Below are 15,747 nucleotides of genomic sequence, written 5' to 3' on the forward strand. Positions count from 1 at the left end.
CAGGCTGAAGGAAATACTCAAGCACATGCCGAGGGGCCAGGGGTAGGGGGAGTGAGGGAAGTAGCCACGCACTTGGGAAAGCTTGTCAAAAGTGACCATTCTTCCACATTGAGACCATTCAGCAGCAGCTCCATTGACATGCTTGGAGTCGGGCCTCTGAAGCTTTTCTGCCTGCTCAAGCAATGCAGAAGCATGAAAGTGCCACCAAATCCTCCAGAACGTTTCACCCCTCGGGTGCCAACTGCAAATTAATGTGCGTTTTACGGAGCAGCAGAACAATTGGCCGACTGGCCAAGTTGTACAATCACCTTGTGAAAGGTGGACATGGTGCAGTCACTGGTGAAGGCGCTCACAGCCCCTTGTGTTTTAATAGGTGACTATCTATTTATCAAATCTGGCGCAGAAGACATTCTGTGAATCACAACTGTTGTATTGTTATAGTTCAGAACAAATACCAATTCCCACTCTTCCCTTCTGGATCCTCTCTACGTTCAAAAACTAACCCACTACTGGGGAAAAACCCCAGCTCTTAAGTACAGGCTTCAATGAGCTCATTGAAGCTTGTCCTGGTTTTAGTCTTAAAGGGACCTGCATTTCTAACCTTTTCACCTTGCGATGTCTCTATTAAGATTTGGGCCAGTTTCCATTATGGTTCAAGCTAACAGTGCAGCTTCATGGCTTAAAGACCAGAGAAGAAGAGAACAGCAGAGCTACCTGGCTCCTCAAAGGGACGAGCACCTCCCTCAAGATGAAGGAGCAGCAGGCCCTACACAGCTGAAGATCCACAGTAAGCTGCTGCTTGTAGGTGCATTGCTTGACCCATCGTCTTAGTGTCTGTCATTCCTGCAGATGACTGAGAACCAGTGTCGCCGAAGACTCCACATGTCCAGGGAACTGGTCGGTCACATTTTCACCTGCTGCAGGATTTAGCGCCACGGGGTAATGGAGAGCACCCACTGCCAGTGGCTGTGGAAGTGACCGCAGTGCTGAATTTTTAAGCCAATGGCTCCATCCAGGGCTCCACAAGCCTCCATGCACAAGTGTATTGGAGGCCACATACGCCATCTTTGCAAAGGCGCAGAACTTTGTGCGTTTCGCTCAGGATCAGGAAAGCCAGGAAGCAAGAGCGCTGGGCTTTGCCCAAATCTCAGGTTTTCCACAGGTGCAGGGTGCCGTCGACTGCACTCACGTGGTGTTTAGATCTCCATGGCAACAAGCAGTCAACTACATTAACCACAAGGGCTTCCCCTCGCTGAATGTTTAGCTGGTCTGCGACCACTACAAACACATCCTACAAGTCGGCACATGATTCCCAGGGAACATCCTTGACTCCTACGTCCTTAATAGGTCTCAGTTCCCTGACATCCTCGAGGGGCCAGAGAGGCTGTAGGGTTGGTTCATCAGGTACAAGGGCTACCCTTGGAAGACGTGGCTGATGATGCCCGTGCAGCGGCCTCAGACTGAAGCAGAGTGAAGATACAACAAGGCACATGCCACGACCTAGATTTTGGTGGAGCAAATGATAGGCATCTTGAAAATGAGGTTCCAGTGCCTCAAGAGCTCCAGTGGAGCACTGCAATACATGCCCTAGAGAGTGCCATGCATCATCGTCGTTTGCTGCACATTCCACAGCTTGGCGCTGCAATGGGGAGAGAACCTGCCTCAAGAGATGGAGGAACTGCACATCTCCAATGAGGAGGACATTGAAGGGGATGACTATGATGAAGTCCTTGAAGGCAAGGATGCCAGCGATGAGGCCATTGTGGTGGTCAGACAATTCAGGCATGCTCAGGAGGCCCTCATAGCCGCAAGGTTTGTGGAGGGTGATGACGAAGACAGCTCTGACATTCTCACCTTGTATCTATGAATGTTTGACTCCTGTGTGGCTGATGGCAGTGCACATACTATGTTCAGGCTCATGTTATGGAGATGCAACGGAGGCCCTAATAGTCGCTAGATTTCAGGAGGAGAATGATGACGATGTCTAGTGAGCACACTCCATAGATCTTCATATTGCCTCTGTGAATGTCTGATTCTTGTAAGGCTGAGGGAAGCTCACTTGAGCCCTGTGATCAGGATCATATCATGGAGACACAGCTCTGAAACTTTTAATGCACCTGACCCTTTGTCAGCCTTCAGTACCTGACCCCTTCAGGAGCACAGCATCACCGGTCACAGATGCTGAAGAGATGGGGAATGAGCCCCACCTCAAAAGATACTGAGAGCACACAGAGAATGACGGAACTCTGTAATGCCGGCCCACGACATTCTGGAAGCAATGACAAGTACCATTGAGGTGCAGGCGTCACTAATGTGTTCAGTGAGTGTGAAGCTGGACCATCACTTTGGTCTGAAGGTTACACACCTGTACAGGGAGGAGGCTCTGGACTGAGACACTTGAGACATCTTGTGAAGGATCCAAGGTTTCACATCTGAGTGACACACACACTGCTCATCATAACAAGGAGCCATAGACAAGGAGACATTCTTGGGAGTTTATTGGCAAGCTCTTGTACTTAATGTTCACTATTAACACCTGTGCCCAAGCTGTGCGACCTCCAAAAGAGTTACATCTTCTTAACCTTCCTAACCCTGCCGCTATGTCTTGGCGCTTCCCCCAACATCCAGAGCAGAGGTGGAGGCAGTCTGCCACGCCCTGTCTGTGATGAGCTTGGTGGACGTCCTTTGGAGGGCCGAGACCTGGAGGCCGCAACCTGCTTTTGGGGTCCCGCTGTGTGGCAGTGGCACCCTCAGCCTGTGGGTGAGCTGCTGGGATCACGGGGTGTGGGTGAGCGCTGTGATGGGCCTTACATTAGGCCGTCATCAGATTCTTCTTTTGAGGTGCCTTCAGGGTTTGAGTCGAGGACCTGGCTCGTGGGCCCCCTCAGCTGCTTCCCAGATGTACCTGCCAAAGCAAAGAAATAATTAGTGCATGGCAGGGGACTGTGGAACAGGGGAACTGACTCACAGCATGATTGTCTAATGGATGTTGCACTGCTTGATCCTTATTTGGTTGAGCACCGGCAACCTCACCATCAGCACAGGAACAGTCCAGATCATCGCCGGCCAGCTGGATAACTCTATTTTCAAAGTCTGTGAGGACCTTGATATCAGGCATTTGTCCACCATTCATCACCTCTCCCTCGAGTGCCAACTTGCCCTGCATGTAGACCGACAGAGAGAGTGTAAGCAGGATGCCTGCCAGCCAGATGAGAAAGTTGCCTGGCATTTGTGGGTGGTGAGTGTGCCATGGACAGGATGAGGACACGATCCGCAGGACAGATGAAAGTGTGTGAGAGAGTGTGAAAGGTGATGCCCCTTGAACTGGCAATGAGTGAGATCCCTGTGGATGTGTGATGGGTTTATGAATGTGCGAGTTGAGTGATGGGATGAGTGACTTACTCTGGTGGAACAGAGGAGACCATTCATCCTCTTCCACTGTTTGACTGTCCTATTTGGAAGGGCATTGGTGCTGAACACTGCTGCCACTGCCTCCCAAGCTGGATTGGTGACCTTGCTTGCTGGCCTTTGTCCAGTGCGGGTGTAGAAGACTTCACAGTGGGCCTCCAGTGTGTCCAGTAAGCACCTGAGGGGGGTGTTGCTAAATTTGGAGGCAGCATGTTTCATCCCTTTGGCAACCATGAATTTGTAGCAATTTCTGATCCCTTAGAGTGTTAGCTCTGTGCAGGGGCACCCTTTAATATGGTGCCCAGATTACTGAAGACCTGAGGTTATGGCAGGACAGGTGAATCAGAGGCCACCCCACCAGCGATCCAGCATGTTTTCTGGGAATGAATTATTAATGAGGTGGGATGTGCCAGGAATGGCACGATATGGCATGAAAAACCGCCATTGTGTTCAGCGAGTAAAACATCCTTTTTGTGCAAACCTGAGATGAATCTGTCTGTAAGGAACTAATGCAGAGCCATAATGAACCGAGCAAATGGAGCATTCAGATAGACAGCCAAAGCCCTAAAATATAAACCAGAGGAAGAAGTATTCAAACTGTAAAGTGCTCTGGTCACAGACTGAGTACCACTCCTAGCTTGGTTCTCGATTACCAGAACTGGATATTCGGCACTGGAGGCTGTTCAGAAAAGGACAACGAGGCTGATCTTAATTGGGAACAATGGGGAGTTGTGGACATTTCAGCCTAGGAAAGAGTGATTTTCTGAAAGGTTACCTTACAAAGGTATATAAGATAGATAGTTAAGGGGATAGAAAAGATTTGGACAAAGAGGAGTGGGTTCAAGCCAATAAAATGGTAAATATCATAATTCTCAGCCCCCCATCCCCCTGCCCTGAACCCTCCCCCATAGTGTTATCTTGCACATCAAACTATCTGAAAATATATTTCGTGGAGGCAAAACCCCAGAAGCATTTAAAAAATCATTTGGATGCTGTAGTGGGGTTATGATTTTAGGATCTCTTGTATTGATGAATTTAAAAGGGCCAAAAGGCCTTTCTCAAAAATAACTATCTTACAATCTTGGTGCTTAAGAGATATTTGGTGATTAGGCTTCAGCTTTACAAACCAGTGTCAGTGTAAACTAAATCATAATAATTAGTTTTATTGTTGATACTATGCTGAATAAATTAATGACGTAATCACTATTTGAAATAATAAATTTGAACCAAATATTTTAAGATGTACCTCAGCTATTTTGTGCCAAGGGATGTAATAAATTCCAGATAATGGGCTCTTAAGTGTCTGTTTACATTGCTGTAACAGTGGGTTCTTGCCAGATATTTCCAGTGTTCTTTCTTCCTCTCTTGAAGCCATTGATTCTTGTTGGAGCTTGGTTCTTGGCCACTTTGTGATTTTATTTATTCTTTCATGGGATGTGAGCATCACTGGCAAGGCCAGCATTTGTTGCCCATCCCTAATTGCTCTTGAACCTAGTATCTTGCTAGGCTATTTGTCAGGAAAATATAATAATTTTCATAACATTACTGGAATTTATTGTAAGTATTGGGGTCTGGGTAGTTTGTGTCTGTGTGGGACTTAATTGAATTAAAGATAGCTGGTCTGAAGGCTTTGTGTCAGAAGAGAAGCTAGGATTGAAATGTTAAATAGGTAAACATGACAGAAGTTTTAGAATGTGAGGTATAAAGGGAAAATTTACATTTTTAGATAAACCAGAATAATTTGAATTTCAAAAGAGGTGATGAAATGTTACACTTAGCCAGAAGAAGCCAAACAGCGTGTTTATTTTTCCCAAAGCTTACTGATAAATTTGGTACCAAGAAAGAATTTTATTATTAGAAAAGTACAGTTGAAAAGACATATTGGGACAATGGGATTTACATTAAAAAGGGAGAAACCTATATAAAGGAGATAAGGTTACGTGAAAGAGGAAGGCATTCTAAGATCTAATGAGTGTGAAAAGCCTCCAGCCTCTAAGCCTCAAGTTGCTGTTTGCACGAACTGAAGTTTACTGTTCAGGATATTGTGTTACTTTGCCTGGATCTTTTAAAATCTGTGTTTTACTGTTGCCTTAACGGAGATGTAATTGGGAGTTAGATTAACTAGGGGAGCTAGGACTTATCATAGTAGTAATTTGTAAACTTGTATGTGCTTAAAATCATTTTTTTTATTAATAAAGGTTTAATTTAGTTTTGTAAGAGACCTATAAGACTCAGTGGTCTTATTACTACTGAATTCAAGGTACAAGTCTCGAAATAAATATAAATTGTAAAATGTTTGTGGCATTTGTTTCAAATTTCCCTCTGGGATTCGAATGTTTCAGCATTTACCATCTGCTGTGCCATAATATATTGCAGAGGGCAGTTAAGAGTCAACTACATAACTGTGGACCTGGAGTCATATGTAGGCCAGACTGGCTAAGGATGGCAGATTTCCTTCTTTGAAGGACATTAGTGAACCAGATGAGTTTTTACAGTAATCAATGATTCCATCAGCTGCTGTGGTCGGATTTGAACCCATGTCCCTAAGGAATTATTCTGGGATCCTGGATTACTAGTCCAGTGACATTACCACAGTTTCTCCCAAATCTGATACCTCATCCAATTGGCCATTCTTCATGTGAGTTTAGACAATGTTGAAAGGCCATTTAAATTCATGGTACAGTTTGGTCTTGTCTGCACCTGTCACCCATGTGCTGGATATCAATCAGGAGCCAAAACACAGACCAATTGTTATTCCCTTCACTCCCTTTCTGCCAAACCAACCTGGCCCAATGAAGCCAATTACAATGCCCAAACCATCATCCTGGCTGAGATCAGCAAATTCGGCAAAGACCTGTAACTTACATTCTGACTTTTTTGGTCTGTGGCCTGTGTCCTGGGTCCTCTCACTGTAAGCCTACTGACCCATCAGACAGCACTGTAGTTATTAAATATTATCTTCCCGAAATCAACTATATATTCCAAACTATTTAACTGATTGTCTTCTTCCAAATCAATGATTAATTTTGGTTTTCTCTTAAATCAGTTTCTTGCGAGTTTTGAACCGTTCATTGCCCCTCTTCATGATCCTGTCTTGGATTTACTCAGTAGCGATGATAATCAAAGGGATGGTTCATGAGAAGGAAGCGCGACTGAAGGAGACAATGAAGATGATGGGACTGACCAATGGAATGTTGTGGATCAGCTGGTTCATCAGTAGCTTCATCCCTTTCCTCATCAGTTCTGCTTTTCTCACTTTAATCCTGAAGGTAAATGCCCTGTAATGGCTGAAGAAAGTGAAACTATTTTCCTTTTCAGTTTATCTTCATGTTGAAGACCGTTCCTGAGGCAGTTGTACATCTTCTTAATGAAGACCTTTCAATTTCCTGTCATTCTGAATAATCACAAGCATTGACCTCCTTATTTTACTTCAAGGCTGTAATTACTTAAAGCCCCTGTGGATTGTACTGCTGCCCTAGAATTCCTACTAACTTTGACTATACCTCATACCTTTGCTTTCATCCTCAGGATATTTTCCAGAGGTCGGAGATAACTATCGTGGCAATCCCATCTGTTTCTCTTGCCTTGTATTTGTCACGTGTCTCTTATTGATCCCACGTTTGATATTGCATCACATGTAATCACATACATTTGGGATCGGGACATCTGGACTCATGCTTGTTCCAACCTTGTGGTAATTGCCTCTATAGATTGACTTTTGTTATTGAAAGGAACGTGCTGCACAGTTCTGAGGTGATTGTTACCTATACTCTTTGGTACAAATTAATAACCTTTTATCAACCTTCTGAATCTGTTCTTCATAAGTCTTGCACTTACCAATTCTCTTTGTAGTAATCGCCCTCTTATTTCCTGTATTTCTATATAGTTTTTCTCTGCCTGCTGAGATCAAACTTTGAGCCCACCAACATTTATATGAAGCACAATTAATATCAAATCTTAGTAAGTTAAGTAATTCAACAAAGTACCAAGAATTATCTCTGAAGCAATTAAAGGGTGGTTAGACTGACTCTAAACAGATATCTAGATATTCTTACTTTGAATCTGTAGTTTTCAATACTAATCTTTTTGTGTGTTATGCTCCTAGAAATGCACTTTTCAGTTTGCTGGGCTTGAATAAAATACAGTTGCTTTTGGTGGATTTCTACTGCTGAATGGATCATTCTCTCGTTTATTTGTGTACAAGTTAAAAATATTGGGTTGGATTGCTAGACTTGTCTTGAATGTTTGGCAAAGAATTATATTCATTTTTTCTTTGTGTTACAGAAAGGAGAGATTCTCCCATACAGCGACCCTTCTGTCGTGTTCGTATTTCTTGCAACCTTTGCTGTTGCTACCATCATGCAGTGTTTCTTGATCAGTACGTTCTTCTCTGGTGCAAACCTAGCAGCTGCATGTGGAGGAATCATCTACTTCTCCCTCTACCTCCCATATGTCCTGTGCGTGGCATGGAGAAACTTTGTCACTTACTCACTCCAAATATTTGCGGTGAGTTTAATGGCAGTATTTGGCATAATACCATATGGCTTCTGTTCTGGTATGTACTGGATGAATCCATTTGCTGTTCACTCTGGAATAAACAAAATAAGTATTGTCACTGCACAGCAGGTCTGTTGAAGTCTGAGAGAAGAAGTAGGGTAAAGCTTTGGGCAGGACTCCTCAGCATTAGTTAGCTTGCTTTGGAGAAGTGTGTAGATTGTAGAAGGAAGAGAAGGCTAAGGGAGTTAAAAGGAGGGCAAGGTCAGTGTTCAGTTTGAGAGCACAGTGCCTCCCAGCTCACAGGGAGGTGATTTTTAATTGACGACCGTGTCCTCGGCTGCCTAGGCCCTAAACTCTGGAATTTCGGAAGCACTCCGCCTTAAAGACCCTGCTTAAAACCTACTTGAGTCACTGATCTACAGTGCCATTCCTGCTGCTTGTTATGTGCAATCTGGTTAGCTGGGGCCAGGTGGTTGGGGGGGGCGGGTGGGGGGGTGTGGTGTGTTGGGAGTTCTGCAGCTGAAGCTTCATTATATAGTCAAATGATATAGAAATGACAGTACAGCACTACCTTTATACCAATTCCTTATTACATTCATACAATTGAGTATCCAAGGTTACTCTGTTTACAGGAATCAGTTTAGAGACCTGGAAAGAAGGTTCATTGAACAACCTTTTTCAACTATTTTTTTTTTTCCCCCTCGTACCACTTTAGTTCTCGTGAGTCTTTGCACCATTTTATTTTTAATCCACAGCTAGAGTATGATGTCCATTTCTGAGTGCCACACTTTAGGAAGGACGTCAAGCCTTGGAAAAGTTGCAGAGGAGATTTACCAGAATAATATCCGAAATGAGACTTCTGTTGTGTAGAGAGACTAGAGAAGCTGGAATTCTTCTGCTTAGAGCAGAGGCAAGTATTTCATAGAGGGATGCAAAATTATGATGGGCTTGATGGACTAGATAGGGTGGAACTATATCTACTGGGAGGAGGGCTGGTAACCAGAAGATACAGATTTAAGATAATTGCCCAAAAAATAGCACAGTAGGGAGAGGAGGGGATTTTTTTTTAAACTGAGTTATGGTCCTTCAGCATCCGACAGTTGCCAAAGAGAGAGAGATGGAGTCAGTGGCGAGGGAATGAGTTTCTAACTGGGACCAACACTTAAAAGTTTTAAGGGCCTGCACACTACCAAAAAAAATTTGTGTGACCGTTCACAAGCAGAACGTAAAGGGGTCAACTTATATGCAGTATGTGTGGGGATTTCTGAGTCGATACAAGACTGCTCGTTTGGAGGGAACATTGACTGGGACCAAGGACAATGGGTATGGTATGAGATAGGAGCAACACTTCTACACTGTCTCATCAAGCATTCCAAGACTTGGTTTAGAACGGTGAGATAGAGAGTAAAGTTCCCGCTACTTCGCTCCAATTATGTGTCCTCACTCCGATCCCCAAAAGTTCTATCAGTATGACAATTTTCCATTTCCCTGCCAGCTGTCATATACATCCTCTAAGTGAGATTGAGATTAGAGCTACCTTTAGCATAATTTTTAAACTGTAGCCTAAACGGTACAAGACTGCTGGAGTCATTGAATGTGCGGCCTTTCAAACTAGTAGACATAGTTTCCCAAACCAATGGGAACTCTTCATCTCATCTGTTTGGGATTAAAGCCAGGACTAGAGAGGGAAATTGGCATATATCACCCTCACGATTCACTTTTCAGCTGCATAGACCATTAGGTCTGCTTGTGCTGAAAATACCTTCTAATATCAAAACGGAGCTTTGGCTAATGGATATTAAATAATAAATGATATGACTCATTTGATCTAGAAATAAAATAGATTGCCTGAATACATGGTGAGTAATTTCCATCAATGTTACCTTCGTCTCAATTTAATCATGTTACTAGAAGTGGTGAGGAAATGGCCTTGTATTGAACACAGGAAAAAGTGAACCAATTCACAGACTATTCAGTGATCAGGCTAGTGTTTCAAATTTCCATCCAATAAACTGCACTCCAGCCAGGTGAATATTCGACTCTGTTCGGTTCTTCTGAAGTACTCAGCCTGGGGCAGTATATGGCTATGGGTCAGGTTTTCCCTCTGATTGCTGCTTGATTGTATTTATTTTAAGTGAGAAACACAGAAATATGGCCAAAGATAGATGAGGTAAATCAAAGAGCAATAGTTAGTGTCAACAAAGTTGGGATTCAAAAAAAGCTGAAGATTGTAGAGGATAGAGAGACTGCAAAAGTGGAGGCGCAGCACCAGAAGATCCCACCATTGTGAGGCACTGGAAAATTTCAGCCCGTGAGTTGAAGTGGGGGTAGAGGCCTTGCATTAGAACTCCGGACAAAAAGGAAGGCCAACCCAAGTAGCATGTAATAATTACAAGGTTCAGTGCTAAAGGTTAGTATAAAGGAATAGCTAATAGAGTTAATAAGCTAAAAATTGTTATTTTAAAAAAAGAACCGGAACAAGATGAAAGCGTTGTTATACAAAGCTGATTTCCGACAGCAGTGGATTAAGTTGTTTGCATGATTTTGAGCTTCTGCCGGGGCCAGCATAGAAGTTTGGTGTTTGTGATATTGTACGCATGCCAATGCAAATAATGACATTTACCTTCTAAGCTGCATAGTGACATCACCACGTAAGGCTGGAGGATAAAAGGTATAGCCTCCATGTTAGATGTTCACTATTGCCTGTGATCTCTACTGCAGATGTTTGCTACAGTCTGTGACTGTGTCAGTAAGACTTTGTGTATACCTTATGAGTCACGCCTATAGTCAAGTAATCAGCCTATGTAACTGTTAGGACCCAGGCTAGATCAAGGTCTGTGCAGAGTTGTATATAGGTTGCTAATAACGAACTTCATGTAATTGTGTTCAACCAGAATGCTCGTCAGTCTCAATATCTTGCTTAGCATAGTTGGCAAAGACACCAATCCCTTGAGGTCTACATTCGTGACCCTCAACATGTATGGTGGCAGCAGACCATAAGAGACAACAACATTGGGTGGGTGCTAAAAATAGCCCTGCTGGCCAGAGTGCCAGTTCATTGGTTCCATCCAGGCACTGGACCATTTTTGTGAAGGTGGGAGGGTGGCAGCAGAGCTACTTGCCCAGACAGAGGGTACCTGGCACGGATCATTAAGAGCCTATTGAGGCTCACTAGGATTTTCCAGTTGTCCCCCCTGCAGCAGCAGGGGCCAGTTTAGTTGCCTAGAGACAGCCTTCCAGGGGCAGACCATATGGGCTGGCGCTCCAGGCACTTGAGACCCTTGCCTTGGGGCAGGAGCGGCCACAGGCCACCCTGTAGACGGGCACACCCACCCCGACAGTGGTAAGTGGGCTGCAAGATCAAATTTTTAAAGTTTTAAAATTTGAGAAGAAAGGGAGAAAGTATGTTTCCATTTTGAAGGGTCCTTTCCCTTACTTTCCCTTATTGCAGTCCACTGCTCCTTTTACACTGGAAGCGCTCTGATTGGTCTTCCAACTTTGAGAGTCTGCAAGGACAACAAGTCCACCCTCTGGCCAATAATTGGCCACTCTCGTGACAGTCGGGTCCTGTCACCATTTTTCCCCCAGGTTTAGGTCCCGGAAATAGTCCTGACCTCTCTTTCCCATCATCAGAGGCAAAATCCTGCTATTTGTTCTTGGGCTAGAGTTGATTACAATGGGATTAAGACTCAGGCTTGACTTAATTTAGGGTTACTTTAAATCTTGAGTTAGAATAGATTTAAAGTTGGCTATGGTGAGTTAAGTTTTGGGTGTAGTCTCATGCCTGAGTTTGTCAGTCTTAGTTAACATCTGGTTAGAGTCAGCTCACCTGGGGTTCGAGTTGATGACAAGTTAGATCTTGGGGTTGAGTCTTGAGTTAGTTGGTTAGTATCTGGTTGTAGTTGATTAGTCTTGTTGTAGACTTTGTTAAATTCTGCTGTGTTGTATGGGTATAAAATTTAAAAATGTTGGAAATATACATCATCTGACAAGGAAGCTGCTGTCCATTTTGCAACAAATTTTTGTCTTTTTTCCTACTGCAACCATACACACACAGCCTGCTCTGCCATTCATTTGGATCATGGCTGATCACCCAATTTAATCCACTTTCCTGCCTGATCTCCATGTCCCTTGCTTCCATTAGAGTCCCCCAAAAAAAAAAATCAGTCTATCTCAGTCTTGAATATTGAATATACCCTTGGGGGTAGAGAATTCCAAAGATTCACAATCTTCTGAGTGAAAAAAATTCTCATCTCGGTCTTAGATGGGTGACTCCTTATCCGGAGACAATGCGTTCATAGAATCATAAAATTGTTACAGCACAAATGAAGGCCCATTGTGTCCATGCTGGGTCTCTGCAAGAGTAACTCAGCAAGTCCCGTTCTCTTGGGCTTTCCTCCTGAGTCCTTCAATTATTTTCTTTTAGGGTGCTTATCCAATTCCTTTTTGAAAGCCATGATTGAATCAACCACAACCATACTCTTAAACAGTGCATTCCAGATCCTAACCATTCACTCCATTAAAAAAATGTTTTCCTCATCTCCCTGTTAGTTCTTTTGCCAGTCACTTTAAATCTCTGCCCTCTCACTCTCAATCCTTTTGCCAATAGAAATAGTTTCTCGCTATCTAGTCTGTGTAGATCCCTCATGATTTTGTACATCCCTATCTCCTCTCAACCATCTCTTCTCAATCTATCCACACAACTGAAGTCCCTCACCCCTGGAACCGTTCTTTTAAATCTTTTCTGCAGCCTCTTTAAAGTGTTCAAACTCAACTAAAGTGTGGTATCCAGAATTGGATACATTCCTTTACAAAGGTTTATCACAACTTCCTTCTTTTGTACTCCATGCCTCTTTTTATAAAGCCCAGGATCCTTGTCTGCTTTTTTAAACACTTCCTCAATCTGCCCTGCTACTTTCAACAATTTGTGCACTTATACCCTCACGTCTGTGTTCTTGCACCTCCTTTAGAATTATACCCTTTCTTTTGTATTTCCTCTCAGTTCTTCTTACTAAAATTAATCACTTCCACTTGTCTGCATTAAATTTCATTTGCTATGGGTTCCACCTATTCCACCAACCTGTCTGTTTCCTTAAAGCCTATCACCATCCTCCTCACAGTTCACAATGCTGTCAATTTTTGTCATTTTCAAATTTTGAAATTGTACCCTGTACACCCAAGTCTTGGTCATAAATATATATCATGAAAAACAGTGGTCTGACTACTGACACCTGGGGAACCTCACTATATACTTTTCATCAGTCTGAGAAACAGTCATTCACCACTACTGTTTCCTGTCACTCAGCCAACCAGTACTCATGCTGCCACTGTCTTTTATTCCAAAGGGCTGATGAGCCCTTTATATGACAATTATCAAACACCTTCTGAAGTCCATGTATACCACATTCCACTCATAATCCTTTTTCTTTTTAAACCTCCATTTAAAAAAAAACTCAATTATATTAATTAAGCACTTTTTGCCATTAACAAATTCATGCAGACTCTTTGTGATTAATCCGCATTTGTCCAAGCGACTTAATTTTGTCCAGGATTGTCATTTCCCAAATCTTTCTCGGAACCAAGGTTAACTAGCCTGTAGTTGCTGGGCTTCTCCTTCCATCCATTTTTGAATAAGGGTGTAACATTCACAATTTCCTAGTCCCCTGGCACTACCTCCGTATCCAAGAAGGATTGGAAAATTATGATCAGTGCCTCTGTAATTTCCAGCCTTCCTTCCATCAGCTATCTCAGATGCATCCCATCCATCCCCAGTGTCCAAGTCTTTCCAATACCACCTCTTGATCAATTTTACTGTGACAAAAATGTTCTAAATAATTTAAAAATAATTTGCTGAGAGCACTATTTGAAACCGAGTCCATACCGCACAATTTGCTGTAACACAGAACGTGATATCATGTGCCTTACAACCACCAGCTGAATGCATAATCAAAACATCATCTTTGTTTAAAATCTTGGCTTTCATATTTTGTAACCTACAAATTTTTAATCTAAAGCTCTGGACCTCTAAATTTTGTGGTTCTGTCCAACAACACTGCTTGTCTAGCATGGAATAGCATTACTGTTAGAGGTTATTTTCTTTCAGTAGCAGTATCACATCAGATCACTGAGATATATCTACATCATGCAAGTTAAAAGGAAAATATTCTAAAGAGAGAAGTCAAAGATGCAGCTATTCCCAACCAAGATCTACGATTCCAAGGGCATTGAGGTCACTGTGAGGAGATTAGGTAGACTGAACATTTTCCTCAAAGGATTGCAACATTATTCGTACCTAGCTGCTATCAATTTTATACCTAAAACTCTACAGATCTACAGCGTAAATAGAGATCAAAGTAGATGAATTTACATGTATTTCTGAATTTCTTGTTTTCTGCTAAGAGTTAAGTAAAACCAGTAAATCAGTGTGGGCCGTGTGTGTCGGTGGGGGGGTGGGTGGGGGTGGTGTTGGTGTGGGTGTGTGTGTCTGAGTGTCGGGGCAGGGGGGGGTGTGATGGTGGGTGTCTGTGTGTCAGGGGGTGGGATGGGTGTCTGTGTATGTGTGTGTGTCGGGGGTGTGTGTGTATGTCAGGGGGGTGGAGTGGGGGTGTATGTGTGTGTCGGGGGTGGGGTGGGTGGAGGGGTGGGTGTTTGTGTCGGTGGGTGGGGGTGTGTGTGTGTGTTGGGGATGTGGGTGTGTGTGTCGGGGGGGTGGGTTGGGTGCGTGTGTGTGTCGGGGTGGGTTGGGTGTGTGTGTGTGTGTCGGGGGGGGTGGGGCTGGTGGTGGGGTGGGTGGGAGTGTGGGTGTGTGTGTCGGGGGGGTGGGGTGGGTGTGTTGGTGTGGGTGTGTGTGTCTGAGTGTTGGGGGGGCGATGGTGGGTGTCTGTGTGTCGGGGGTGTGTGTGTATGTCGATGGGGTGGAGTGGGGGCGTATGTGTGTCTGTGGGGGGGTAGGTGGGGGGTGTGTCGGGGAGGGGAGTGTGTGTGTGTGTATGGGGGGGTGGGGGTGTGTGTGTGTGTGGGGGGGGGTGTGTATGGGGGGAGTGGGGGGTGGATGGGGGTTGTGTGTGTGTGTGTGTATGTGGGGGGGGTGTGGGGTGGGTGGGAGGGAGGGTGCGTGTGTGTGGGGGATTGGGGTGGGAGGGGGGGTGGGGTGGGTGTGTGTGCGTGGGGGGGGTGAGGTGGGTGGGTGTGGGTGGGGGGGGTGTGCGTGTGTATGGGAGGGTGGGTGGGGGGGGGTGTGTGTGTGCATGGGAGGGTGGGTGGGGGGGGGTGTGTGTGTGCATGGGAGGGTGGGTAGGGGGGTGTGTGTGTATGGGGGGTGGGTGGGGGGGGTGTGTGTGTGTATGGGGGTTGGGTGGGGGGGTGTGTGTGTGTGTGTATGGGAGGGTGGGTAGGGGGGGTGTGTGTATGGGGGCGTGTGTGCGTGTATGGGGGGGGTGGGTGGGGGGGGTGTGTGCGTGTATTGGGGGGGTGGGTGGGGGGGGGTGTGCGTGTATGGGGGTTGGGTGGAGGGGGGTGTGTGCGTGTATGGGGGGGTGGGTGGGGGGGGGTGTGTGCGTGTAGGGGGGGGTGGGTGGGGGGGGTGTGTGCGTGTAGGGGGGGGTGGGTGGGGGGGGGTGTGTGCGTGTAGGGGGGGGTGGGTGGGGGGGGGTGTGTGCGTGTATGGGGGGGTGGGTGGGGGGGGGTGTGTGCGTGTATGGGGGGGTGGGTGGGGGGGGGTGTGTGCGTGTATGGGGGGGTGGGTGGGGGAGGGTGTGTGCGTGTATGGGGGGGTGGGTGGGGGGGGGGTGTGTGCGTGTATGGGGGGGTGAGTGGGGGGGGGTGTGTGCGTGTATGGGGGGG

General features: G+C 45.2%; 1 protein-coding gene across 1 annotated transcript in view; it reads left to right on the forward strand.

Moving 5' to 3' along the window:
- The window catches only part of LOC121287582 (phospholipid-transporting ATPase ABCA1-like), a 186,328-nt gene that overhangs the window by 76,620 nt on the left and 93,961 nt on the right, over positions 1-15,747 (forward strand). The window contains 2 exon segments of the mRNA XM_041205510.1: positions 6,455-6,677; positions 7,693-7,914. Coding sequence (XP_041061444.1) covers positions 6,455-6,677; positions 7,693-7,914 — 445 coding nt within the window.

The sequence above is a fragment of the Carcharodon carcharias genome, chromosome 14, assembly GCF_017639515.1.
Source record: "Carcharodon carcharias isolate sCarCar2 chromosome 14, sCarCar2.pri, whole genome shotgun sequence".
In the NCBI taxonomy this organism is placed as follows: domain Eukaryota; kingdom Metazoa; phylum Chordata; class Chondrichthyes; order Lamniformes; family Lamnidae; genus Carcharodon; species Carcharodon carcharias.